General features: G+C 53.1%; 1 protein-coding gene across 7 annotated transcripts; it reads right to left on the reverse strand.

Annotated features, from left to right (window-relative positions):
• Window positions 1–16: 16 nt before the first annotated feature.
• sf1 (splicing factor 1) lies at window positions 17–27,851 on the reverse strand. Of its 7 annotated transcripts, none has more exons than XM_080182769.1 (12): window positions 27,636–27,851; window positions 24,311–24,442; window positions 20,235–20,310; window positions 14,056–14,208; window positions 12,052–12,141; window positions 8,914–9,097; window positions 7,689–7,804; window positions 5,082–5,189; window positions 4,615–4,810; window positions 3,781–4,000; window positions 2,892–3,075; window positions 17–1,990 (listed from the first exon to the last, which is right to left on the reverse strand). In XM_080182769.1, exons 1-12 carry the CDS (start codon window positions 27,694–27,696, stop codon window positions 1,579–1,581), a joined length of 1,932 nt encoding a protein of 643 aa, XP_080038895.1. In that variant the 5' UTR covers window positions 27,697–27,851; the 3' UTR covers window positions 17–1,578. The 7 variants fall into 7 exon arrangements, with proteins under 7 accessions (XP_080038895.1, XP_080038900.1, XP_080038894.1 ...); XM_080182774.1 differs by lacking the exon at window positions 27,636–27,851 and adding an exon at window positions 26,846–27,135 and having other exon boundaries at window positions 2,896–3,075; window positions 4,615–4,792; XM_080182768.1 differs by lacking the exon at window positions 27,636–27,851 and adding an exon at window positions 26,846–27,135 and having other exon boundaries at window positions 4,615–4,792.
• Window positions 27,852–27,938: the final 87 nt, after the last annotated feature.

Below are 27,938 nucleotides of genomic sequence, written 5' to 3' on the forward strand. Positions count from 1 at the left end.
CCCTCCCCTGCCCCCACACAGCCCTCCCCAACCCTTTAAACATTTCACATCGAGAGAGAGAGAGCACAAGGAAATAAACCGTGGAACTGACCCAGGGCTTCCGAGCAAGCTCTAAATTAAAAGGCAATATATTGAAGTATGGCTGCTGCACGAATGGGATGTTTATACGCAGTAGTGAATCCGACCCCTGCCCCCTAATGTCAGTTAAACGGGACAGGAACCCGGCATGTGCAGGAGATCAATGACATATAGCAAAGTGCGAGCAGCTCGGAGGGGTGGGGGAATAACCGCTGCACTAGCTGCCCACCATTTGGCAGTGATCAATAGCCCCCCTTCACTTTCCATCTTCTGCAAAACAGAGGTGTGTTCACCAGGCCTACGATTCAAGGTGGTGGTGGGGGGGTATAGACACAAGCCACCCCCCCCTTCTTTACGCCTCCGCATCACTGGGCTCCACCTGAGGCGACAGCGGGTGGGCGGTGAAGCAAGTTGAGGTGGGAGAAAGATGAGAGCGAGGCAACAAAAAGCCACTGCTGCATAACTCTCACCGCGACGGGCAAAACAAAAGGTTCACATCATTTCACGGAAGAAACAGGAAACAAAAAAAAGATTATCACGCTGCTGAGGAAACGAGTCACCGGATGAGAAGAGTGCTGACCACAATGAGTTACCGACAGACACAGTTAACCAAGACCGGGCAAGTCCTTGTGGAAACATTTCCGAAGTGATTGTGGGATCACAAGACACCGCCGCCTTTTCAGCAACATCTGATCTCGTCTATCTCCTCTTACGATGCCGACCCACATCACCTCCACCCAGGAAATGGGACGGGGACGGCCAGTCCAGCTTTGCACAGGCGACACCAATTCAGAATCCTTGCTGGCGTGCGTCGAAAGGCAGGGGGCCATCACCTCACGCACGCGGTGGGGGGAGTGGTGGAGGTGTTGGCCAGCTTCAGGAAGGTTTGTGTAAATCTTGCAGAGATGGATGAGCGTATCGGGGAGGGGTGGAGGGGGGGAGGCGGCAGGGTGGGTGTGAGTGTGAGTTGGAGACGACCATTCGACCCAAAGCACCCTCCCACACCCCCCTCACCATCGCAAAGGAACAGGCGTCAAACCAGCCGTGGCTCAAACTAAACAGAAAAATACAACTTGCTACTGTTCATTCTTTCCGCTAATAATATCAATCAAAAAAACTGCCCCCCCCCGCCCCAAGAGCAGATTGAAGCTTCATTCAGATGCAGAGAGAAGGGTACATTTACAAAAGAGAGGGGGAGACAGACAGAGAGAGAAGGCGCGTGGCTTTAATACTGCTTTTCCAGGCCCAAACTTCTCTACAACCACTGCCTTCAAATTGACAAACGGCAGTTGCTTCTATCTCAACGAGGTGCAAAGGCTGCTCACACTAGCATTTCTTTTATACGTCTCGTGTTTCTAAAAAAAAAATCTTTATTTAAAAGTGCGCCCTGGCGAGCTCAGCAGGGGGGGGGGTGGAGGAGGAGGTGGGGCAGTCGTTTCCCCCACAACCACCCCCTCCCCCCCCGAGACCCTGACTCCCTCTAGAGTGAACTCCTTTCTCTTATCTGAACATGGTCCGAGGGTACGGGTAACTCAGGTAAGGGTCCTTTAGGTCTGGGGGGGTGGAGGGGGAGGGGCCGGGGGCATTGCAAAGGGCGGCATCCCGGGAACGCCCATCCCCATCATTACAAAGTTGGACGGGTCCATGGGGGGCGGAGGAGGCGGGGCGTACATTATGCCGGCCGTGCCGGGCGGGGGAGGGGGCGGTGGGGGTGGCGCCCCGGGGGGGAGGGGAGGCTGGACCCCAGGGGGAGGGGGAACCATAGAAGGGGCGGCAGGCATTGGCGGGGGAGGGGCCGCGCTGGAGGCGGGCGTGGGCTGCACCTGGGGCTGCTGCTGCTGCGGCGGCGGCTGCTGTGGCTGCTGCCATGGAGGAACGCTCGCTGTAGAAGTCGTCGTGGTGCTGCTGGTATCTGAAAGAGCAAAAAAACGAGAGAGAGAGGCACAGAGGCAGTCACTTGGAAAGTGAGCGCAAAGCACAAACTGGGAACTCAGCTCCAGGCCAGGCCGGTTACTCAGGCAGTTAGACCCACTTCTGGGCAGGCAGCGCACTGACAGAGTCAATCTCTGTCCGCTCAGCAAGGCTGCCCACCTCCCCGTGGCTGCAGGGTAGCACAGTGCAGAATCGAGGCACTTAGAATTAGGAAGGTGACTAATCAATCACAAGTCAGTGTTCAAGATCCATCAAAATGAGTGCAAGCCAGAGAAATGGGTAGGCGCAGAGGGGGAGGAGACCCAAGACCCAGAGGGGGAGGGGGTGTGAGGAGCCCAGAGGGGGAGAAGGGGGCGTGGGGGAGGGCGAGAGGCCCAGAGGGGGAGGGGGAGGTCCCAGAGGGGGTGTGAGGGAGGGCAGGTGGAAGGGCGCAAGATTGAGGGGTAATGTGTGTGTGTGTGGGTGTGTGCGTGAGTGAGTGAGAGTGAGAGAGAGAGATGGCACATAGGAAGGACAGAGCACAGTGGAGGGAGGCAGAGACACGCCAAGACTGGGTGCAAGAGAGGGGGAGGGCAGGGCCTAGAGATTGAGGGGTAATGCGAGAGATGGCACATGGGAAGGAAGCAGAGAGAGGATGCAAGAGAGGGGGAGGGGATGGGGCTGAGAGGGAGCGCGGGGGTGGGGGGAGATTGAGGGGTCATGTGTTTGAGAGAGAGATGGCACACGGGAAGGGGAGAGCAGGGTGGAGGGGGGCAGAGAAAGACTTGAGATTGAAAAGCACCAATAATACATTTTTGAAGACGGGTCACTGCCCATTAACCAGCATTTACTGAAAGCTTTCCAAAAAAAACAACAAACAAAGTTGAGAAATGCATCCTTACTCACTCTGTTGCCAGGGTAAGGGTGCACTGGAGGCCATGCTGCTGCTGGGAGGTGGAGGTGGTGCTTGTTGCTGGGCTTGTTGCTGTTGCCAGGGTGGAATGGGGCCAGTGGGTGGGGGAGGAGGCTGGCTAGCTGGAGGTGGGGGTGGAGGAGGCATCATACCCATCGGGTGGGGCATCATGTCTGTCACATAAACACAAGACATTCAGTCAGATTCACCACAGGAATCGCCGCACATACAAACCCAGAGCCCGCGGCCTGTCCTCAGTGCAGTCAACACAGACAAACCCCATAATCAGAATTAAACTGCACAAACTGGCTAACCACCCACACCCTCCCCATAATTCACCTCAAGCACTCCCCCGGAAGCGAGTCCCATGTTCTCCCCCAATGTCCCCCGTGTGGGAGCAAGTCCCACATTCTCCCCCACTCTCCCCGTGGGAGCGAGACCCACATTCCCCCCGCTGTCTGGGTGAAGATGTTTCTCTTGAATTCCGGATTGGATCTATCAGTCACTATCCGATATTGATGGCCCCCTAGTTCTGGTCTCTTCCCAAGTGGAAACATCATCTCCATGTCACTCCTATCCAAAACCCCTCCCGACACTGCCCTCCCAAGATTGAAATCTGTGTTGCGCCCTCCCAAGCTGGCATTTCTCCACCGTTGTTCTCTACTGCACTCTGCCCTAGGTTCATAATCTTAACCGAAAGGCCGCCTATCACAGGGAGATGGATAAACAGCAGTTGCGACCACACCTAGCCTAATAGAAGCTCCAGATGCAAGAGGACGGAATAGGGCAGACAGCAAAGCCTGTCCTACGTGCACCTCCTGTATGGTACCCAATAACCACACCCCCCCCGCACCTTCCAAACACAGTCCCTCACTTACTCATAGGTGGGTGCACGGGCGGATGACCCTGGTTCATCGGGGGTGGCGGTGGCTGCATCCAAGGTGGGGGTGGCCCGTTGGGATTGGGCGGGATGGGGTGTCCACTCATGTTGGCCATGGGTGGGGGGAAGCCTGGGTGCGGCCCACCCGGACCGCCGTGTATGCCATGGTATGGCCGGTTGGTATCCGAGGGCCCCGAACTCATCCATGGGGGCCGGTTCTGTAGGGAGAAAGAACAAGAGTTGAAGTTCGCAACGTGACGAAGGATGAACTTCGCCCCTTGCCCACGGCCAGAGTGAGACTGCCCACGTGTCATAATCTCCCACACCCCTCTCCAGGCAGAAATCTCTCACTTGCCCCCCTCCTCCCCATAGTCAGAGGTATCTCATTCCGCACCCCCCCTCCTTACTCACAGTCAGAGGTGTCTCACCGCACCCCCCCCCCTCACAGTCAGAGGTTCCCACCCTCCCTCCCAACTCCCAGAGGTCTCTCCCTCCCTCCCACCCCCTAGAGGTCTCCCTCCCCACCCCCACACAGTCAGAGATCTCTCCCTCCCTCATCCCCCAGTCAGAGGTATCTAACCACCGCCCCCCCCCCCCCCCCAACCACACACACAGTCAGAGATCTCACTTTACCCCCCTCTCCAAAGGTATCTCACTCTCCCCCCACATCCAGTCAGAGGTCTCTCACTCCACTCTCCCCCTCCCCACAGGTATCTCACTTTCTCCCTCACTCATTCTCTTCCCCTCCTCCCCAATCAGAGATCACTCTTACACACGCTATCACAAAGGGACAAAGAAATGGGGACCACCATACATCGACCCCCTCACTGACCGGGAGCTGTTGCTGGCTGCTGGCGGGTCCAGTGGTCCGCGGGATGGTCTGCTGCGTGGAACTCGGGTGGGCCGAGGACGATGATGCTGGCACCGGTGCCTCCCCCAGCTCGGCCATCAGCGACAGGTACTCCTTGTCCATCCGTGCCTTGTCTTGCGCTGACTGCGGATCTCCCGGCCTGTTGAACGAGGCCCCACTGCAAGGGGTGAGCCATGCAGCAGGGAGAGAAGAGGATAAATGACCAGCGATCGCAGCTCGTTCCGATTCTCGGGCAACCTCAGCACGGACATTCTCTGCTCAGGAAAGCTCGAGGGCCTGCTGCAGGCCCTCACACACAGGTCTACCCACCCATCAGTGACACATAACTCCCAGTGACAGTGCGACCGAGGGCCACAGTGATTCGGGGTTCAATTCATCACGGTGGTTAACGAAGAGCGGGCACAGGTTCAAAGCATTAAGTCACTGACCTGGCGAATTTGCAGTCGGATGCGATGTGCCCAGCTCCTCCACACTTGGTACACAGCGTCGTATTGGTGATGCTCCGTGGCTCTGTGCTCTGCCAGGGTCTCAGTATTCTGCGTGGCAAAAGACAAATCATCGTCAGAACATTTCACCTTTCCTGAAACTTCAAACAAGCCTGGATAGGGGGAAATTAGGCTACTTGGCCCATCAAGTCTGCTCTGCCATTCAACCATGGCTGATATTTTTCTCATCTCCATTCTCCTGCCTTTTCCCCGTAAGCCCTGATCCCCTTATTAATCAAGAACCTATCTATCTGTCTTAAACACACTCAATGGCCCGGCCTCCACAGCCTTCTGCGGCAAAGAGTTCCACAGATTCCCCACTCTCTGGCTGAAGAAATTCCTCCTCATCTCTGTTTTAAAGGATCGACCCTTTAGCCTGAGGTTGTGCCCTCTGTTTCTAAAAACTGAAGGCACTGTTGCTAAGGTCTCCAATGATACAAAGAGGGGCAGGTAGTTTTGAGGAAGCAGGGGTCGGGGGCTGCAGAAAGACTTGGGTAGTTTAGGAGAAAGGGCAAAGAAGTGTTAGATGGAATACAATGTGGAAAAGTGTGAGGTTATGCACTTTAGGAGGAATAGAGGCATTGACTATTTTCTAAATTTCTTATGTTCTTATGTTCTTAAATGCTCAGGAAATCAGAAACACAAAAGGGACTTGGGGGTCATTTTGTTCAAGGTTCATTCAAGGGTGGCACAGTAGCACAGTGAGTTAGCACTGCTGCTTCACAGCTCCAGGGACCTGGGTTCAATTCCTGGCTTGGACACTGTCTGTGTGAAGTTTGCACATTCTCCTCATATCTGCATTGGTTTCCTCCGGGTGCTCCGGTTTCCTCCCACAGTCCAAAGATGTGCAGATTAGGTTGACTGGCCATGCTAAAATTGCCTGAGTGTTCTGAGATGTGTAGGTTAGAGGGATTAGCGGGTAAACATGTAAGGATATGGGGGTACGGCCTGGGTGGGATTGTGTTTGGTGCAGGCTCGATGGGCCAAATGGACGGCACTGTAGGGATTCTATCTATTCTATAGAAAATTCTCTTCAGGTTAATGTGCAGGTTCAGTCGACAGTTAGGAAGGCAAATGCAATGTTAACATTCATGTCGCGAGGGCTAGAATACAGAGAAGGGACGTACTTCTGAGGCTGTATAAGGCTCCGGTCAGACAACATTTGGAGTACTGAGAGCAGTTTTGGGCCCCTGTATCTAAGGAACGACGTGCTGGCCTTGGAAAGGGTCCAGAGGAGGTTCACAAGAATTATCCCTGGAATGAAGAGCTTGTTGTACGAGGAACAGTTGAGGACTCTGGGTCTGTACTCGTTGGAGTTTAGAAGGATGAGGAGGGATCTTATTGAAACTTACAGGATACTGCGAAGCCTGAATAGAGTGGATGTGGAGAGGATGTTTCCACTAGTAAGAAAAACTAGAACCAGAGGGCACAACCTCAGGGTAAAGGGACGATCCTTTAAACCAGAGATGAGGAAGAATTTCTTCAGCCAGAGAGTGGGGAATATGTGGAACTCTTTGCCACAGGAGGCTGTGGAGGCTGGGCCATTGACTGTCTTTAAGACAGGGATATAGGTTCTTGATTTCTAAGGGGATCAGGGGTTATGGGAAAAAGACAGGAGAATGGGGATGAGGTAAGTATCAACCATGTTTGAACAGCAAAGCAGGCACGATGGGCCAAGTGGCCTAATTCTGCTCCATTTCTCGTGGCAACACAGAATCATAGTGCAAGAGACTGCCATTCGGCCCACTGAGTCTGCAGCGACCATGATCCCACCCTGGTCCTATCCCCATAACACAAAGCAATTTACCCCAGTTGGTCCCCCTGACACTAAGGGGCAATTTAGCATAGTCAATCCACCTAACCTATACACCTTTGGACTGAGGGGGGAAACTGGAGCACCGAGGAAACTCACGCAGACACGGGGAGAATATGCAGACTCCACACAAACAGTGACCCTAGCCAGGAATGGAACCAGGGTCCCTGCGCTGTGAGGCAGCAGTGCTAACCCACTGTGCACCGTGCTGCACCGTTTCATCTTTTTACCGGTGGCACTGTGTAGCTGTCTCGCTCCGAATGGAGCCCGGACCAATTGTAATCCTTGTTAAAAGCATACACAAACCACTATAACATCCCTGATTGGCAACTGTCTGAACTAGCCACGGGATGTGGGAAATGAGCAGGTATCTGTGGGAGTTTGCTGTATGCAGCCTGGTTGCTGTATTCCCAAAGCGGTGACTATGTTTCCAAAGTGCGTATTGCTGTCTGTGCTGGGATGCGCAGACGGCTGTGGCCCTGTAGCTGGCGTAGCTCACTGTCGACAGCCGAATGGTTGAATTGTGGAATTATTCCATCTCGTTGCACAGATTGTTACGTACTGCGTGTCAATACCCCACCCATTCTTTGTTCCTGCGCTCCAAGCCTCCAAGGGAATGCGGGCCAGATTTGGGGGGAGGAGGAGGAGGAGGGAGAGAGAGAGAGAGAGAGAGAGAGAGAGTCGCCAGCCGATGGGCCCCTGGATGCCGGACATGCGGGCGCACTGCAAGAACTTACCTGTTGTCATCCTCTCGCAGAGTGCCGTTGAGGCGAGCCAGTTCCCTCAGCTGCATCTTCCGCAGGTCGTTCTGATCCTCAGGAGTTTCAATGCCCTGTTTGAGGATTCCACGGATCTGCAGGAGGGAAAAAAAACAAGCACTCTAGTCCAAGCAGCACTGTCTCCTCTCCGGTTCTCAGCCATCACACATCACCAATCATGAAAAGGCCGCATTAACCCCAGCAGTACAGAACCAGGATAGCAGAAACATTCTCAGAGAACCCCTATAGTGCAGGAGGACATTCAGCCCATTGAGTCTACACTAACAACAATCTCACCCTATCCCCATAACCCATGTATTTACCCTGCTGATCTCCCTGACACTAAGAGGCAATTTAGCATGGCCAATCCACCTAACCTACACATCTTTCAGATTGTGGGAGGAAACCGGAGCCCCCGGAGGAAATCCACACAGACACAAGGAGAACCTCTTCAGACTCCGCACAGACAGTGACCCAATCTGGGAATCGAACCAGAGTCCCTGGTACTGTGCCACTCGGAGAAGTTCCTCCAGCCACCTGGCTTACGAGTGTCTCTGAATTCCATCTCCCAGCCTGTTCCACTCCTGTTTGAAACAAAACCACCCAGTCGGCCATTGCTGCAGCAAACTGGAGCCTTTAACATTCCTTTCAATCTGATAAAAGTCTATGTCATTGTCAGATAAAGGTTTAGGACTCATTCTTCAGTACACTTCACACACAAACGAGAGCGGAGATCGAATCAGACCGTCTAGAACTGGGGATAGAGTCTCAGAATATGGAATCGGTCAGTAGAACTGAACTGAGGAGGAATTTCTTCACTTAGAGGGTAGTGAATCTTGGAATTCTCCATCCCAGAAAGTGGGAAGGCTGAGTCATCGAGTATCAAAATCAATAAGAATTCTACATAATAAAAACATTAGGGACGTGGGGACAGTGCAGGAAAACGGTGTTGGAACAGAAGTTCAGTCACCATTTTAGGATGTCGGAGTGGGCTCAAAGGGCTGAATCGCCTTTGCCTGTTCACGTTTCTGTTATTTAAAACAGGGGCAAACAGGCTGGGAGATGACCACAGGCCCGGCAAGATGAGTTGGAGGAGGGATTGATTATTATCTGGTGACTCATGCGGGACAGAGAACGAACTCCTGTTAAGACACGGCCTGCGTATGCACACACAGACACACCTATTTCAGCAGAGGCGAATTACCTGTTCCACTGCCTTCTTCACATTCTCCATGGTGTTTGCCGTTACAAGTGCGTGTAGTGGCTCATCTTCCCCTGGAAGCATCTGGCCATCCTTACGGCCCACCTTCCCCTCCTTCACCGAGCCTTTGCCACGGATCATGATTTTGGCATTGCATTCTTTCTCAATGTTCTTCAGTGTGTTGCCTCTGAGAAAAAGAGAGAGGACATGAGAGCAAAAAGACAGCTTGCATCCCAACTTAACACCCTCACTCCTGCCCGGAGAACGTTCTCAGACAGGGAAACCAGGGGAGAGAAAAGTTCAGGACAAAAGATTCCAGTCCATTGTGAAACACTCTGCAACCTTCCAGACATGAGGCTCATCCCGTTGTCTCCCCATGACATTCCCCAGCACTATCACCTCACATCACTCGTCTGTCAGCGACCACTTGTTTACCACACAGAACCCCCCCCCCCACACACACCCGACCCATGACCCCCCGACACACACACACCCGACCCATGACCCCGAGCCCCCCCACACACACCCGACCCATGACCCCGAGCCCCCCCACACACACCCGACCCATGACCCCCCCGACACACACACCCGACCCAGGACCCCGACCCCCCCGACACACACACCCGACCCAGGACCCCGACCCCCCCGACACACACACCCGACCCAGGACCCCGAGCCCCCCCCACACACGCCGACCCACGACCCCCCCCCCACCCACACCCCGACCCACGACCCCCCACCCACACACACCCCGACCCACGACCCCCCACCCACACACACCCCGACCCATGACCCCCCACCCACACACACCCCGACCCACGACCCCCCACCCACACACACCCCGACCCACGACCCCCCACCACACACACCCGACCCATGACCCCCCGACACACACACACCCGACCCATGACCCCGAGCCCCCCCACACACACCCGACCCATGACCCCGAGCCCCCCCACACACACCCGACCCATGACCCCCCCGACACACACCCGACCCCGACCCCCCCGACACACACACCCGACCCAGGACCCCGACCCCCCCGACACACACACCCGACCCAGGACCCCGACCCCCCCGACACACACACCCGACCCAGGACCCCGAGCCCCCCCCACACACGCCGACCCACGACCCCCCCCCCACACACACCCCGACCCACGACCCCCCACCCACACACACCCCGACCCACGACCCCCCACCCACACACACCCCGACCCACGACCCCCCACCCACACACACCCCGACCCACGACCCCCCACCACACACACCCCGACCCACGACCCCCCACCACACACACCCCGACCCACGACCCCCCACCACACACACCCCGACCCACGACCCCCCACCACACACACCCCGACCCACGACCCCCCACCACACACACCCCGACCCACGACCCCCCACCACACACACCCCGACCCACGACCCCCCACCACACACACCCCGACCCACGACCCCCCACCACACACACCCCGACCCACGACCCCCCACCACACACACCCCGACCCACGACCCCCCACCACACACACCCCGACCCACGACCCCCCACCACACACACCCCGACCCACGACCCCCCACCACACACACCCCGACCCACGACCCCCCACCACACACACCCCGACCCACGACCCCCCACCACACACACCCCGACCCACGACCCCCCACCACACACACCCCGACCCACGACCCCCCACCACACACACCCCGACCCACGACCCCCCACCACACACACCCCGACCCACGACCCCCCACCACACACACCCCGACCCACGACCCCCCACCACACACACCCCGACCCACGACCCCCCACCACACACACCCCGACCCACGACCCCCCACCACACACACCCCGACCCACGACCCCCCACCACACACACCCCGACCCACGACCCCCCACCACACACACCCCGACCCACGACCCCCCACCACACACACCCCGACCCACGACCCCCCACCACACACACCCCGACCCACGACCCCCCACCACACACACCCCGACCCACGACCCCCCACCACACACACCCCGACCCACGACCCCCCACCACACACACCCCGACCCACGACCCCCCACCACACACACCCCGACCCACGACCCCCCACCACACACACCCCGACCCACGACCCCCCACCACACACACCCCGACCCACGACCCCCCACCACACACACCCCGACCCACGACCCCCCACCACACACACCCCGACCCACGACCCCCCACCACACACACCCCGACCCACGACCCCCCACCACACACACCCCGACCCACGACCCCCCACCACACACACCCCGACCCACGACCCCCCACCACACACACCCCGACCCACGACCCCCCACCACACACACCCCGACCCACGACCCCCCACCACACACACCCCGACCCACGACCCCCCACCACACACACCCCGACCCACGACCCCCCACCACACACACCCCGACCCACGACCCCCCACCACACACACCCCGACCCACGACCCCCCACCACACACACCCCGACCCACGACCCCCCACCACACACACCCCGACCCACGACCCCCCACCACACACACCCCGACCCACGACCCCCCACCACACACACCCCGACCCACGACCCCCCACCACACACACCCCGACCCACGACCCCCCACCACACACACCCCGACCCACGACCCCCCACCACACACACCCCGACCCACGACCCCCCACCACACACACCCCGACCCACGACCCCCCACCACACACACCCCGACCCACGACCCCCCACCACACACACCCCGACCCACGACCCCCCACCACACACACCCCGACCCACGACCCCCCACCACACACACCCCGACCCACGACCCCCCACCACACACACCCCGACCCACGACCCCCCCCCCACACACCCGAACCACGACCCCCCCCACACACACCCCGACCCATGACCCCCCCCCCCACACACCCCGACCCATGACCCCTCCACCCCCACCCCAACCACACACACACCCCTGACCCATACCCCACACACACACCCCGACCCATGACCACGCCCATCCCACCCCCCAACACACTGCTGACCCACACCGCCCCCACCCCCACACACAAATACTGACACCCTCTCCTTCTCTCCACACACTCACCCGACCCACCCACCCAGATTGATCGGAGCCTGCCTCTTTTACCTGGGTCCAATCAGAAGCCCGACAAAGTTTATCTCTGGGTATTCATCCTGCGGGATCATCACTTTGTCACTCACACGCGTAGCCGGTGGCCTGTGGGGAAGGAATGGAGGATTAACAGCCTGTCTGCCAGAGCGGCAAGGGAAGAATTAATGACAGCACCTCCACAAGCCACAACCTGGTGTGGCGCACAAAGCTAAGGATCAGTAGCACATCACAACGGAGCCAGAAACTGCACCGCGGCTCCTGCTCCACGGTCTCCTGGCTCAGGGTTAACCAGGGTCCCCGATGCTTTATTACACACCCAAACCTGGCCCTTGTTTTAAAAAGCAGCAAGCTGGATGCACCATCCTGCTCTCCCTGACACAAGAAAAATCACTGACACAAAACAAGCAGCCACTGCAATCGGAACAATTTCACACTTCTCCCCAGGAATATACTGTAATTCCAATCGGGGATTCATCGTCACTGCCACTCACTGCCCTGTGCAGCCTTGTGCTCAGCTCCATAGAGGCAACTGAGATCTTCACCGCTGAGCCTCCTGCTCTTATTACACTGAGTCATAAAGGTTTACAGTGTGGAAATAGGCCCTTCGGCTCAACTTGTCCATGCCATCCTTTTTTTTTTCCAAAGCCCAAAATATAGTCCCAATTGCCTACATTTGGCCCATATCCCTCTATACCCATCTTACCCATGTAACTGTCTAAATGCTTTTTAAAAGACAAAATTGTACCCGCCTCTACTACCACCTCTGGCAGCTTGTTCCAGACACTCACCACTTGCGTGTGAAAACACTGCCTCTCTGGATCCTTTTGTATCTCTCCCCTCTCACCTTAAATCTATGCCCTCTAGTTTTAGACTCCCCTACCTTTGGGAAAAGATATTGACTATCTAGCTGATCTGTGCCCCTCATTATTTTATAGACCTCTATAAGATCACCCCTCAGCCTCCTACACTCCAGAGAAAAAAGTCCCAGTCTATCCAGCCTCTCCTTATAACTCAAACCATCAAGTCCCGGTAGCATCCCAGTAAATCTTTTCTGCACTCTTTCTAGTTTAATAATATCCTTTCTATAATAGGGTGACCAAAATTGTACACAGTATTCCAAGTGTGGCCTTACCAATGTCCTGTACAATTTCAACAAGATGTCCCAACTCCTGTATCCAATGTTCTGACCATTCGGCAAGTATGCCGAATGCCTTCTTCACCACTCTGTCCAGCTGTGACTCCACTTTCAAGGAAGATTTTTTTTTGAAAGAAGTGTTTTTAGAATAATATTGTTGACTCCATCCGAGGCGGAGGATTCCACTCACCCCAACCCTCAACGTGAAACTATAAGTCATGCAGGTAGCAGAGTGGTTAGCACTGCAGCCTCACAGCGCCAGGGACCCGGTTCAATTTCCGGCTTGGGTCACTGTGTGTGGAGTTTGCACGTTCTCCCTGTCTGCGTGGTTTTGCTCCGGTTTCCTCCCATAGTCTGAAAGAAGTAGTTAGATGGATTGGCCATGCTAAATTGCCCCACAGTCTCCAAAAACATGTGGGTTAGATGGATTGACCCTTAGTGTCAGGGGGGCTAGCTAGGGTAAATACATGGTGTTAATAGAATAGGGCCTAGGTTGGATTGTTGATGCAGGCTCAAAGAGCCAAATACTCTCCTTCTGAACAGCAGATCTTCTCTGCACCCTAAACGGGGTCCCCCAGCTCTTATCCCGACAAGCTGTCAGAGTTTTTTGTTAGTAATCCACTCTGACAAATGACCCTCTCACACTCCTCTCCTGAGCTGCACGGTACAATCAAGCATCAGCATCGTTTCACCCTCTAACTGTGGGGTTCTTTCCCCACCGCCCCAAACGCTTCTAACAACCCTTTCAAACTCTAGCCTGCTGTCAACTTCTTGACTTTACCCAAGCCGCACTTCCATTACTCCTCAATGTCGGGAGTCGAGCTTCCCAGCCGCGTAACCTGGGAGGAGGAGGAGAAGAAGAGAGAAAAAAAAGAGAAACTTACTTGTAATCTGCTGGTGGCTTGAAGTCGGGGTTGAGGGCAATCATCTCCTGAATGAGATTGTGTCTCTCCTCTTCCAGCTTCTTCCGAGTTCTGAACTCGCGTGTGTTCAGCCTCTTGCCCTCGCTGTTGTAGATTGGCTCGGGGGAGGGAGACCTGTGCAGGAATCGCAGGGCGTCAGCACCACCTCACTCGTGACCCCACACACATCTCTAGCCTCTCTCTATTACAACAATTTTTTTCCCTCCCCCTTCAAAATACAAAAAAGGCACCTCTCCCCTACGCTTCCCTAATTCTCTACTCAGCCCCCCCCCCCCCAAGATGGGGCACCTTAAAGTGTTTAAGCACTGCCTACAAGACACCGAGATGAGGCAGCTGTTAGCCTGAGCTGAACACTGTTTCTAGTGAAGTTGATCTGGTTAACATCACAGGCTGTATGTAACAATTACAACTCAGTGCTCACACCCAGATCCACATTGTATGCCTGGAGAGGTAGTATACTACATGAAACAGATTTGGAATTGCACCAAGATTGTGAACAGGAATTAATGAGACAGATTTCATTCAGGTAACACTTTTACATTCATTAATACCCAACTCGGCAGTCAGCTCGACAGACTGGGATGCCCCCTCTTGTTGACTGGAACCATCTCAAAAACCCCAACGGACACTCTTTCCCAATTGTTCAAACCCACGCAGAGATGTGAGAGAGAGCTAAGGCTCGTTCACTCGAGTTCACAGGAACTGAGATACACAGCTGTGACGGCCACATGTGCCCAGCTGTGTGACGATGAATACACCAAGTAGACCTAACGGTGGAGCGAGCATTGCTGCCTTTTATTAGAGAGAGCCTAGACCGAGGATTCTGATAGTCTTGGGCTAACAGCAATCTCCCTTCGTTTCTGTGGTCTAATGAGATTGTTTCTGGTTCTGTACTTTAGGAGTACAGGCTTTTCACCCCCCAATCTCTCAGCCCAACGGTGAGGTATACAGTTTGATGCTGCACTGTGGCCTTATTGAACCTGTTAATAAAAATAATCCCAGATATATACAATCTAACAGAGCACAAACCAAACCATCATGCTCAATTCCCAAGGCTCTGCAGTGTGCACCTGAACAGCCCAGAATCAGCCTCCCTCTGCAAGCCATGTATTCCCTACGCTCCAGCCTCCCAGGAGGGTCCCATGGATTCAAGGCTCATCATTCTCAATAGTTTTAAGGAATGGAAAATAACTTTCCCCCACACTGGGAGCAGAGCAAACAATCTCAGCTCCACTGAAGCAGCATCCAGGTGAATAGCTGATGCTGGCCTGACGCATCAACGGCCCACAACCCCCCCCACCGCAGTAGACATCACATCGCTCAGGAGGCTCAGTGCTGGCGAGGTTTATTCTGTCGGGACTGCGGCTCGATGGTTCACAAAGACTCTTTCACAGACAGAAAAAGCAAACCCCAGGCAGTACACCTCTGACTGAAGCCCTAGTAGCCACACTAATCCTCCACGCAGCCAGGGCAGGGGGATGTCCCGGACGGTGTGAGATTGGCCCCGGTGAGGTTTGAACAGTGTGTGGGGCAGCTGCTGACGCAGTCCCAGCAGCAAAGCAACCACCCCCCTCCAACCCACCCCAGGCTCCTCCATCCCACTCCGGAGTGGTTTTTGATCTTTCAACACAGACCCAGTCAACAAGAGGCAGTGAGTGTGTGTAAGAGAGAGAGAGAGAGTGTGTGTGAGAGAGAGGGAGAGATTGTGTGTGAGAAAGATTATGTGTGAGAGAGAGAAAGAGAGACAAAGTGTGTGTATGCGTGTGAGAGAAAGTTAGAGAGTGTGTATGTCAGAGAGAGAGTGAGTATGTGTGGGGGGAATGAGTGTGTGTGAGCATGAGTGTGAGAGAATGTGAGAGAGTGTGTGTCAGTGTGAACACAACTGTATTTCTCTCCCCCACCCCCAGAGGAAATTGGGATCTTAGAATCTGTTCGACAATTCAGCAATAAAGGGCAAGTGCTGCTTTTTTTCTGTGGCAACCTCATCAGGAGGCAAGACAATGGTTAGATGCATCGATTTCACCTCTCGCTAGCAGCTTAGAATTCTACCAGCAGTAACGTTAGACCTGCACAGAACTCATTATAAATAATATACTAGAACAGAATGAAAAAAAAATTTCTGCTGACTGGTACATGCTTCGTACTGAGAGGTTAAAAAGGGGTTATTCAAAGACACTGAATGGCCTTTTCCCGCTTCTCCAGGCACCGACTGAAGGGAGGCAACCTGTTCTTCCTGGACTTATTCAACTAGTTTTGCTACTTCTCAAGGCGGTTTCTGTGCTAGAGAGACATGTTAAGGCTTGCTAAGCAGTCCCAGACTGCTTCACTTCCCCTCTCCCTTTTACCCTTTGTACATACGAGTAAATGAAAAAAAAAAGTGTGGTCAGGATAAGTATAGCTTCTTTCCAAACCATGCATTACAAGGCTTGGATCCCATACGCCGCACCTGTAAACTCTGCTATTAGTTTAGGCTAAATATAAATTTGTAAAGGAGTGAACAAAGGGGAATTTTCATTAAAAAGGGTGTAAGGGGGGGGTGGGGGGTTGATTTATATGTCAATAAATGTACCGTTAAACATTTAAATCTCAAACACAGGTCTCGGCATTGCTAGGGTTGCAACAAGTGGTCGCCGTGGTGCGACCGAAATTTGACACGCTGTGGTAGCTGATTAATTTGTTCCAAGACTCCTTCCAAATCTATTTAACTCCAAGTTACCCTAAAAGATTTTCCAGTTGTCGAGTGGAATCCAATCGGACTGGAAGAAAACGTCACTGGTTGTGGGCGACATCGTTGCAACCCCAAGAAGCCGAGGCACCTTTCTCGGTAGCTTACTAGTTAACAAGTCAAGTGCCGTAGGCTGAAGCTCTGGACAAGTGCCATCTCAGGCCAAACTTGTACAGCTTCAGCCAACGGAATCCAAATTTATCTTCATGTGAAAAAATATATATATATATTAAGAGGCTGCCAAAGAACTAAATGGTCACAGGTAGAATTGTCATCAAGTCTGCCCTGTGTTGGGAACAGCTAATGGAAAACAACTGGTCCTGCAGCCAGCCAATTCAGATCCACTTTCAATCCCCCCGCCCCGATCTACCTGCAGAGTTCACTGCCCTGTTCCTGCTGCAGGCAGCAACACTCAAATAGCAACCCCCAAACAAACAAGAGTGTTATCTAAGATGATGTTACTGAAATAGAGAGAGGATGGACCATGAAGTGTCTAACCTGCCTCGAGGGGATTAGCTGATCTTGTCAACAGAGACTAATCTCCTCCCCCTGCTACAGAAGGTGCCCACTCTCCTGGGGGGAGGGGAAGAAGCAGTTATACAGGTACTAGATGTCCCACCCCCACCTCACCCAAATGGCTGTGCACTGACAGGAGGTTTCGCTCTCCACCCACAATCAGATAATGATGACCCCCACCTCCATTGCTGAAATCCACCCCTCGGGGCGGGTGAGCGCTTGGTTGGACACCAGCCGTGTTTGTCCGAGACTAGGGAGTGAGATCTGGGCATGTCCGCAGGGAAGCTGCTGTTAACACTTACAATGTGTGTTACAGCACGGGGCCGAGTTAACCCTTTAGAAGGCTTCAATAGTTTGTTTGAGAGGGGACAACGTGCGCTGCTAAGCCACACAAGATTGAACAGCACGAAGGGGCGGAGGGATTGGTGTACCCCAGAGAGCGCGTGATCTTACAGATTAGCCACTGGCTGAGACAGAGTCCTCACTAAATGTTCCTTATTTTACTTAAATTCGAAAATGGTGTTCAGCTTAGAAAGCAAGCTCGAGGCAGAAGAACTGGCCCAAGAGAGGCCGTGACAGGCAAACTTTGCCCAGCCATGAGTGCAAGATGCTGGACTTTCTGCCACAGCAGCTTCTGCCCTTTCCCCATGCTCACAGGGGTAGGAAGCTTCATCACAGCCCCCTGAGATCACGGGGTAGGAAGCCTCAAACCACCAACCGCTCCGCTCCCCTCCCCCCCGAGTGGGTTAGCACTGCTACCTCACAGCGCCAGGGACCTGGGTTCGATTCCCGGCTTGGGTCACTGTCTGTGTGGAGTCTCCCCCGTGTCTGCAGGTGCTCCAGTTTCCACCCACAGTCTGAAAGGCATGCAGGTTAGACTGCATTGGCCATGCTAAATTCTCCTTCAGTGTAACCCGAGCAGGTGCCGGAGTGTGGCGACTGGGGGTTTTTCACAGTAACTTCACTGCAGGGTTAACGCAAGCCTACCCGTGACACTAACCTCCGTCCAAAGGAAATAAAGGCCAAGGAGACTTCCCGGGTCATCTTACGGCAGGCAAAGCACTCAGCAATCCAGAAACTTTACCTTTGATGTTGAGGAAGAAACCCCACAGGAATCTATACCTAGCCCAGTATTTTATTAACTGGGACACACATGCTCCTGTAACAATCTGATCTTAAGCTTGGCTCTCTCCGCTCCCATTTTACCAATAGCTGGGCTGACAGGACCAGTGGATGTGGTGAACAATTACAGCATTATTGACCGACTTGTCGGCGGGCATGCAAGAGAGGGAAGTCAGAACAAGAAAGCAGGCTTTGGTTTCTTTTTTCTCCTCTTGTTAACACAAACAAATTAAAACCTCTTGTTACTCATTAAAAACTTATTTAACAGTTTAACCACTACCCAAGGACAGCTGTGGTCACCTTCTATTACGGGGTGGGAGGGGAGAACAGGAAAGCAAATAAAAAAGGGAGGGCGGGGGGAAATAAACTTTCGATGACCCCAAACCAGCAGCAGAAATTGTCCAAACTACAACAGGCTGATGCCTCTGTTTAATGGCAAATAAAATCAGTTAAAAGCAGCAAATGGGAGCACAAATTAAATATTATTACATCGACTGCTTCAGAAAGATTCCAAAGAAAATCACCAGCCACCATGCAGCAATGTGGAATACAGGCTTTATGAAACACACAGGGTCACCCCCTGACTCAGTTAAAATGAGCAGAGAGGAAGGAAGCACAGGATCAGTCACATTCAGGGGATAGAGGCAACGGTGTGCCGAGTGAGCCAATTCTCGGGCGAGTGAGTAGGGACGCCCTACTGCTGTGTCCCAGTCAGCAGGCACTTGCAATGGGAAGAGGGGGATTCAGGACATGCCTGCCCCCTGTCACTGCGACTTTTAAACTGACAAAACTAAACTAACCAGAATGAATCAGTGACAGAGGGGTATCCCTGGGCCCGAATTCCCCAAAGACTGCACACTTAACCACCCCAAGGGAAATCTCTTCCCCTAAGCAGCCATTTTGAGGCAACGTCACACTGGCCACCATGCGGGGTGCGTGAACGCGCGAGTGTGTGTGTATATGTACATGCGTGCGTGCTTGTGTACATGCGCGCACAGCAATTACCTAACAGGGAGGGAGGGGTTGAAAAAGGAAAACAAGTCTCAGGAGAACCTGGGGAGTTGAAATCAGGACTAAGAGATTCCCATGTGCGTGTGACAATTACCTATCAGAAAAAGGAAAACTGATGACGAGAGAACCTTGGGAAGTTGAAATTAGGACTTGGAGCTCAGACAGGGAGAGACTGCAAGGAACGGAGAGAGCAAAGGTGGAGTGAGAGATACAGACTCTCGCCGACTGTGCTACGAACCCGGACCTGCCAAGTGGACGCAGGGGACAAAGCAAGGACACCGGACTCCCCAATGTAAAAGCACTTGGCACCCGTCATCTTGGCGAAGCAGCGGGACTCCTGTTGACCACAGCAGCCGACATGCCAGCAGGGGGCGGAGTGTGGCATTCGGAGGGTTTGTAATCTATCCATTACTAACTGCCTGAGCTAGCCTGCTTCTCGCAAGGAGAACAAAACAAGAAAAAAGGCTACGAACTGAGACCACAGCTGTCCCTTGACCCCCCCACGCTTCATGTATTTTTTTTTAAAGAATTTAAAAATCAAATCATTAAAACCTTTTAAGCTCAAAAGAGAATAAAATAAATAAATGTAAAATGGTGACCACTTCCATTCCTGTACTGAAAGTTGCATTAAAGGTAGAAGGATACCACAATGATGAGATTAACCAACTCCGATTTAAAACAAACCACATCACACATTTCTTATGCGATGACACCAAGTATTGAAAAGGAAAATTGTTACTGTCAGCTGTTTTAAAACTTTCCCAACCTGTCCTCAGGGTTTGGGGGGATACCAAGGTCTCCAGTACGTAGTTTGCGGGTCAGGTCTTCGATCTGGAGTTGCACTGGAAGAAACCAGGTTAGGAAAAAAAAGGACGGAAAAGAAAAGTTACATAAATTCTCAAATCGTTATCAGAATACAGCACGGAGCTTTGGAGGCACAGTGCATTCAACGCTTCAACACACTAATTAAAAACTGCATCAACATTTTGTCAAATACTAAAACAAAACAAAACAGGATATCAGCAATGAAACTAAGAGACCAAGCTCCAACACAATCCTAACGCAGGGTAACTTTTAAAAACACGTGCTGTGCTGAGATGTCAAAAAACAAAACAGGCCTTACTGCTAGGAAACATTCATATTAGGGCTGCCACAATATCAATACAGTGTTGTTAGAAAGTACAAAAATGTGACTCTTCGTCATCAGCTTGCTGCAGCTTCAGGGCTGGAAGAACCATCTTTCGTCTGGTTAAATTTGGCCCTCGGGGAAGGGACTGGTTAAATTTGGCCTTTCAGGGAAGGGACTGACTAAATTTGGCCCCTCCGGGAAGGGACTGACTAAATTTGGCACTCCGGACTTTCTGCCAGGGTTAAAAAAAGCAAAGCGAAGGCCTGTCACTTAAAGACCAATCTAGCTTCCAGCCTCAAAGGGCTCCGCAATAGGTACCTGCCCCAACACCTCAGCTGGAGAGAGCTCCCCTTACCGGGGAGACAGCAATCTCGACAACGTGGCACTTTTAATCCCGATTTCAACTCAATGCACCCGGCGGAGGCAGCAACGGGGCAAAGCGAATTCATTGTGGGCCCACCAGGTCAGGATTCGCTAGGTTGCTAGGTGACACTTCCAGCCCTGGTTGCCAACCACACCTGTACATTCAAACGCATTCGGAAGGTCTCAGATTCCGGTTTGAATGTTTTGGTGCAGGCGCAAGCTGCCAATTTTAACTGAACGCACCAGATATTGAAAGCTGGCAGTCATGCATGGTGACGAGACAGACAAACCTTAAAAAGACCACAGGGAGAATAGAGAGGTGCTTCTCCCCGGCAGTGAAAGGAAACCCAGTCAATTCAACCTCTTCAGACATTCAAGAAACGCTGCCGTTGCAGTTTTTATTTTAAAAACAAGGTTACTCGCAGTTTCAGATCTCGAAATCCAGGGTCAGAGAGCAAACATCAGTTATTCATCTGCATCAAGTTAACTTCATGTAAATTCACCAATCCATCGCAACCGTGCCTGGGCAGTGTACACAACGGCTGCACAAGACATGGACACCCCCCCCTGCCCCCCCACATTTCGATCTGTCCTTTCATTCACCGTGTCGACGTGCAGAGCAATGCTTCAGAACGCACTAACTGGGGACGGAGACAGGGAAATCCCTCGCTGTGTCGCACACCACACACACAGGGACTGGGCTACCTGACAGAGTTTGCAAGTGTGAAGTAATCACGCCTAGAGGGTAAATAACACCAATTGTTAGTGCTGGGTGGACTACTTCCGCTGGCACATCACTGTTTGGGCCTGGACTGTGCGTAATGCAAGCCCGATTTTGTTCTCTGATACCTCCTCACTGGTCACCCACACTGGACAGGGATGTGACTCTCCCCTCAATGCTCCTCGCTCTTTACCAGCTGCCAAGGAGCGGCCAAAGCGGGTATTAATTCTCACTACTCAGGCAATAGCAATTGGACAACAGGAATGAGAAAAAGAAACAAACAGTGCATCAGCCAGGGCACCCCAAAGCGGCCAGAAGCAATAAGCACCCCAATTAGATTCCAGGATCAGATAGCCAGGTCGACTAGGCATCTTATTTTCCACATGCTTCTGTCCACTGGACCAGTCTGTCTTAAAAACAGGAGCTGCAGACTAAGCAATGAGCAGCAGCCAGTCCAGCTGAAGCAGCCATTTCCGTTCACTAGCTGATTAGGTTAAGGATTCTCTGCACAACTTTCCACGATTGCATGCTTAATCACTTGTGCAAGGGCTGCCGGGGTAAAGGGCTTTGGGGACACAGTGACAGTGGCAAAGGCCGACGACCGGTCAGAATTCACAACAAGAGCAAGGTGAGCCAGTGCCCGACAGGGGCTGCCTGCTCCCACCCACTCAGCATTGGCACTCCTGGACGGACACTTGGCAAGGGCAGACTGGTAACTGTGCTATACCATGACCCTAACAAATAACCCCACACAAAGGTTCATCCACAAACAGGTGGATCCGGACTCATTTTCAATCCAGGTTAAATGTTTACATTGAGCAAACTGACTGGGGAAGGGGTGGGAGGGGAGGATTCATTAGAAGCCAGGAGTCAGAACCCTCATATCTTTGGACATAGTGAGGGATGTACATGATTCAAGCAATTAGGAATCGTGCGACAAGAACACGCCAAGAAACGAAACGGAATCAGGTCGACAGTTAGTGCAGCAGAATGCACTGCAAACAAGAGGTGTTCATGTTATTGTATAAACCTCTCCAAGACTCCTCCCCCGCCTCACATATTCACAAACAGCTTCATATTCTGGCTAACACCTGTTGGAAGTCTCATCCCCCCCCACAATCCCAGACCCACATTGAGGATCCACCCAGGAGTGGACACAAATCCTGCCCAGGATATTAAATGAAGGCAAGGCCTATCCAGCCCCAACGCCTCTCTAATTAAAATTCCAGGAATGGAATGGGGGAGGGAGGGATTAACGAGAAAAATTCCCATATCACAAAGAACGCTGATGTGAAATGAAGGCCCTGGTGTGGAGATGCCAGTGTTGGATTGAGGTGGGGCACAGTAAGACGACTCACAACACCAGGTTAAAGTCCAACAGGTTTATTTGGTATCACGAGCTTTCAGAGCGCTGCTCCTTCAGCAGGTGAGTGGAGAGTTGGTGCTACATACATGTTAGATATAAACACAGACATAATTGCAAGGTGATGGTTGGAATGCGAGTCTTTACAGGTAATCAAGTCTTTACAGGTATCTGCGAAGACTCACATTCCAACCATTATCTTGCAGTTGTGTCTGTCTATATATGCTGAAAGCCACCTCTCCACTCACCTAATGAAGGAGTGGTGCTCTGAAAGCTTGTGATTCCAAATGAACGCTGTTGGACTTTAACCTGGTGTTGTGAAATGAGGGGAACTGGTTGGAAACTGCAACTTGGCATTGGAGCTCAAATACTGTGGGTTTGCGTGGCCCCCCCCCCCCCAACCATCAGCCACAGTTTCTGCGCCTGGGGTCCTATCTCACCAACTGCCGCAACATCCAGGCTGGAGGAGGAGGAGGGGGCATGGCCAAAGGACCAATCCGCTCGTCATTTCAACGCAGACGTCACCTCAAGGTCACCTGTCGCCACTCGACCTCAGGAAGGCAAACTCTGTTCCCATGTTTGTCACTTGACTCACTCCTCCCGCAGCAGACCAAGGGACAAAACTGGTGCCAACAAAACACCCTTTAGTTTAAAACCCCTATCCCGTCAGTGAGAGATACACGCACCATCACTGCATCCTGAGAGTTTGAGACTACCCTCAAAGAAGAAACAACTGGGGACAGGCACAAAGCTAGAGCTGCATTTTTGGGTGATTTGATTTTTTTAAAAAATTGCTCCGGCTTGCCACAGTTCGGTCGGATAAGCGAGCAGCTGGAATCGGCCGCAGGCCAAGATCGCTCGTGACAACACTCTCAGGCGAACCAAACAGCGCAGCTGCACAGAATTGAGACCCCTAACGGCAACACCCTCAGTCGAACCAAACAGCACGGCTGCACGGGGATTTAGATTTGTTTTGCAAAGTTAGATGAAAAACACCCTGTAAACATCTGTAAAAGCAGTAGCTAGAAGCATCAAAAAAAGAGGCGGCAATGGAAGGAATCGCACCAACTAGTTATTGTGGCATCCCCAATATATGCAAATAACTTATACAAGATTACAGCAAAAATTACACACTGCAACTTCTAACATCTTTCAGACATGAACATTTGTGGCATGTGCCTCTCTTTAAAGATTATTATTTTGCTAAAGATGTGGATTATCTACGAGAGATGGCAGACAGGCAGCAGAACCGCTCCCGATCCTTACCGATATAAGCACGCTCCTGATCCCGCGTCAATCCCGGCGGAATCACAGTCGGCATTCCTGGGATCACCGTCTTCTGATCCGAAGTCTCATTGCTCCAGCGGCTTCTCTTCCTCCTCTTCTGCCCGAAGTCATCTATTGAAAATATGGGGAAAAACAAAATGGGGGGAGAGAAGAAGCGTCAGAACATGGCAGACAAGGGCAACACACACACACCGTGTGGCCTTCACGCCAGTCAGCTAGCAGTGAACCAACTGCCAAGGATATTAAACTGGGTTTGAGGATTATAAGATACTAATTTTCAATCATAATTTCAATCACTAGCAGCTTGAGGCAAGTTGGGTAAGCGTGGTGCTTAACTGGAGCGACATAGACTCAGGAAAAAGGCCCTTCCTCAAACCCTGTCAGTGGCATCAACCCAAGGCACTGCGATGCAATAATTGTTCCAACAGGCGGTAGAATGGAGCGTATTCTGGATTTCTTTACAGAGGAGGATATGGGGCATGAGTAAAAGCAAAGGACCATGGCTGCTGGAATCTGAAACCAAAATGCTGGGAAATCTCAGCAGCTCTGGGCAGCATCTGTAAGGAGAGAAAAGAGGTAGCGTTTCGAGTCCAGATGACCCTTTGTCAAAGGCAGAGAAAGAGGAAGATATTTATACTGCAGGGTGAGGGAATGAAAGATGAGTCACAGCAACAGAAACAGGGGAAAAGGCTGCCAATGGCTGTCTGCAGAGAGAATAAAGGGTGTGAATGGCCAACAGCAGAGAAGCTGGAATCAGAGGGTGAGCTGTGACAGGTGAAGATTTTTGGGGGGGGGGGGGGGGGAGAATTGAGAAAGGAGGGGAAGGGGAAACAAAAGGGGGCTAAGTAGAGGGAAAGTGTGGGAGGGGGAAGAAAAAATGAAGAAAAACAATAAAGAAATAAAAGGTAGGGTAGAGTTAAAATTAAATAGAATAGAATGAAAACAAAAGGGGTGGAGCTGGGGTAGAACAAATCACCTGGAGCTGTTGAATTTGATGTTGAGGTTATAAAGTGCCTCGCTGGAAGAGGAGGTACTGTGCCTTCCAGTTTGCGTTGAGCTTCACTGGAATATTGCAGCAGGGCAAGGGCAGGCATGTGGGCACGGGGAACAGGATTGTGTGTTAAAATGGCAAGCAATGGGGGTGGGGGGGTGGCACGGGACGATGATGGACGAACCCTCTGTAAGCGCTGCTCTGTAACGCGGCCTAAATCCACATGTTCCCGAATTTACCTCTGTTACACAGCACAACGGTAAGACCACAGCGTACATACGTGACCCAATACAGGCAGAATTAGTTTATTTTTAGTTTATTTATTAGCCTCACCAGTAAGGCTTACATTAACACTGCAATAAAGTTACTGTGAAAATCCCCAAGTCGCCACACTCCGGCACCATTCGGGTACACTTGAGGGAAAATTTAGCACCTAATCAGCACATCTTTCTGACTGTGGGAGGAAACCAGAGCACCCAGAGGAAACCCAGGCAGACATGGGGAGAACGTGCACACTCCACAGTTACCCAAGCCGGGAATCAAACCCAGACCTGTGCCACTCCAAGTGGCACCCACGATTGTCACCATTCAGACCCCAACTGAGGGGAAAGTGCGCCACCTGTGTGGCGGGAGGACTGGACTGTGCTGTGACACGAATACATTGTAGCAAGAGCCATTCTGGGAGGGAAAATGCGCCACACTAGGGGTGGGAGGCCGGGATTACACTGTGACATGTTTACATTGAAGGAACAGCGGATCCAGGAGGGGAAATGCGCTCCGTGGTGGCGGGAGGCTGGGACTGCACCTTGACATGTTTACATTAGGGGAATGGCAACTCCAGGAGGGGAAGTGCGCTCCCCGGTGATGGGAGGCCAGGACGGCGCCATGATATGTTTACACTGGGGAAAGGCAACTCCAGGAGGGGAAGTCTGCCACCCTGGTGACAGGAGGCCAGGACTGTGCCATGATACATTTACACTAGGGGAACGGCAAATCCAGGAGGGGAAAGTCCGCCACCCTGGTGGCGGGAGGCCGGGACTGCGCGTTGACATGTCTACATTAGGGGACTGACAACTCCAGGAGGGGAAGTGCGCTCCCCAGTGGCGGGCAACTGGGACTGCGCTGTGACACAGCGGGGGAACGGTGACTCCAATAGGGGAAAGTTCACCACCCTGGTGGCGGGAGGCCAGGACTGACCACGTCATGATGGTGACACGGGGGGGGGGGACTCCAGGAGGAAAAAGCTCGCCACCCTAGTGGCAGGAGGCCAGGACTGACTGCACCGTGACAACTTCACACGGCGAATACCCCTCACCCCATGCGAAGTTAGGCAACTAAACAACCCAAGAGACGAGGGAACCTGCAAACAGGATGGAAGGAAAGCAATAAGAACTATACAACCGAGAGAGGGAGATACACACGTTCTACTGACTATTATAACCCGAATAAGAAATTTTAATGATTTATTAGGGGGGGGGGGGGGGAAGAGACCACCACCACCCCCCCTTCCCCCAGCCACTCACCATCAGCAGCCTGACTCTCCAGCTCATGTTTGATGCCCATGCCCGGCAACATCTTGCTGCCCATGGGGATGAGGTTGGCCATTTGCCCTTCCCCCCTCCCTGAAGAGAGGATTAACGGAGATATATATTTTCACACCCGCCGAATCCGATTTAACCGCTCCCAACCGGTGAGGGGTGATAAAAGCTGAGGCAAAGTGCCGCTGGTTAGCTGCCGTGGGCCCGCCCGGCGCCGAGGAGCGCCTCCCAATCCGCTCAGCATCGCCGCCACAACATGGCGGCCGCAGGGACAGAGAGCCGTTGGCGGGAAAGGGGTGGGGCCTCCTTCAAGCCCACCCCTTTCTCCTTGCCGCGCATCCCATTGGCCGGCGGCCCACGCCCATCAGAGCGCTCAGACGACACCCATTGGCTAAAGCGGCTGCCACTGATCCATGTATAGCGCCAATTGGCTAGTGTGCGGCGGCCAATCAGGTCGGGAGGCCAACCGAACAGCTCGAGGCCCATTGGTTCAGCCAGCCGTCAATCACATGGCCCCGCTGTCTCCCATTGGCCAACGTGAAGGGGACCCGCCCCATGGTGTCGTGACGGAGAGGAAGGCTGGACTTCCTCTCTGCCCATCAGGGGACGCCCTTCCGCTCCGATTGGTTGATACGTTGTCAATCGGATGGAACGGTCCGCTCCGATTTGCCGAACGGGCTGTCTATCAACGACCGGAAGTAGAGGGGCGTTGATTGAAGGTTGAAGCCTGAGGTTAGTCGCCCATCCCCCTTCGCCTCACACTCCGCCGCCTCACCTCTCTCCCGCGGCGCCTGACCAAACGAAGACATCATGTAGAAGCGGCCCGGCTCCTCCATCGGTGAGCAGCGACCTTATCTCTTTGTTTCTCGGTCGGGCTGTGGGCCTTTAATCGGGCGCTCACTGCTCAGCGGCCTCTCTCTCTTTCTCTCCGCACCCGGCGTTCGCTTCACTCGACCTCGAGCATTGCGGCGCGGCGGAATAGGCCGGAGGCTACTGCGCCTGCGCCGCTATCTGCTGCCCCCTCCCCATTCTGAGCTGATTGGTTCCCACCTCCGATCCACTCTCCGCTCTGATTGGC

The sequence above is a fragment of the Carcharhinus amblyrhynchos genome, unplaced genomic scaffold (assembly GCF_965287045.1).
Source record: "Carcharhinus amblyrhynchos unplaced genomic scaffold, sCarAmb.v2.hapA scaffold_87, whole genome shotgun sequence".
Taxonomy (NCBI): Eukaryota; Metazoa; Chordata; class Chondrichthyes; order Carcharhiniformes; family Carcharhinidae; genus Carcharhinus; species Carcharhinus amblyrhynchos.

Coding starts and splice junctions, on each gene's coding strand:
- sf1 (XM_080182767.1), bottom strand. CDS start 26,927: ATGGCCAACCTCATCCCCATGGGCAGCAAGATGTTGCCGGGCATGGGC. Junction 14,209..20,234: donor CCCCCAAACCCTGAGGACAG/GTTGGGAAAGTT, acceptor ATTCCTGCACAG/GTCTCCCTCCCCCGAGCCAA. Junction 9,098..12,051: donor GGGCTTCTGATTGGACCCAG/GTAAAAGAGGCA, acceptor TCTTTTTCTCAG/AGGCAACACACTGAAGAACA.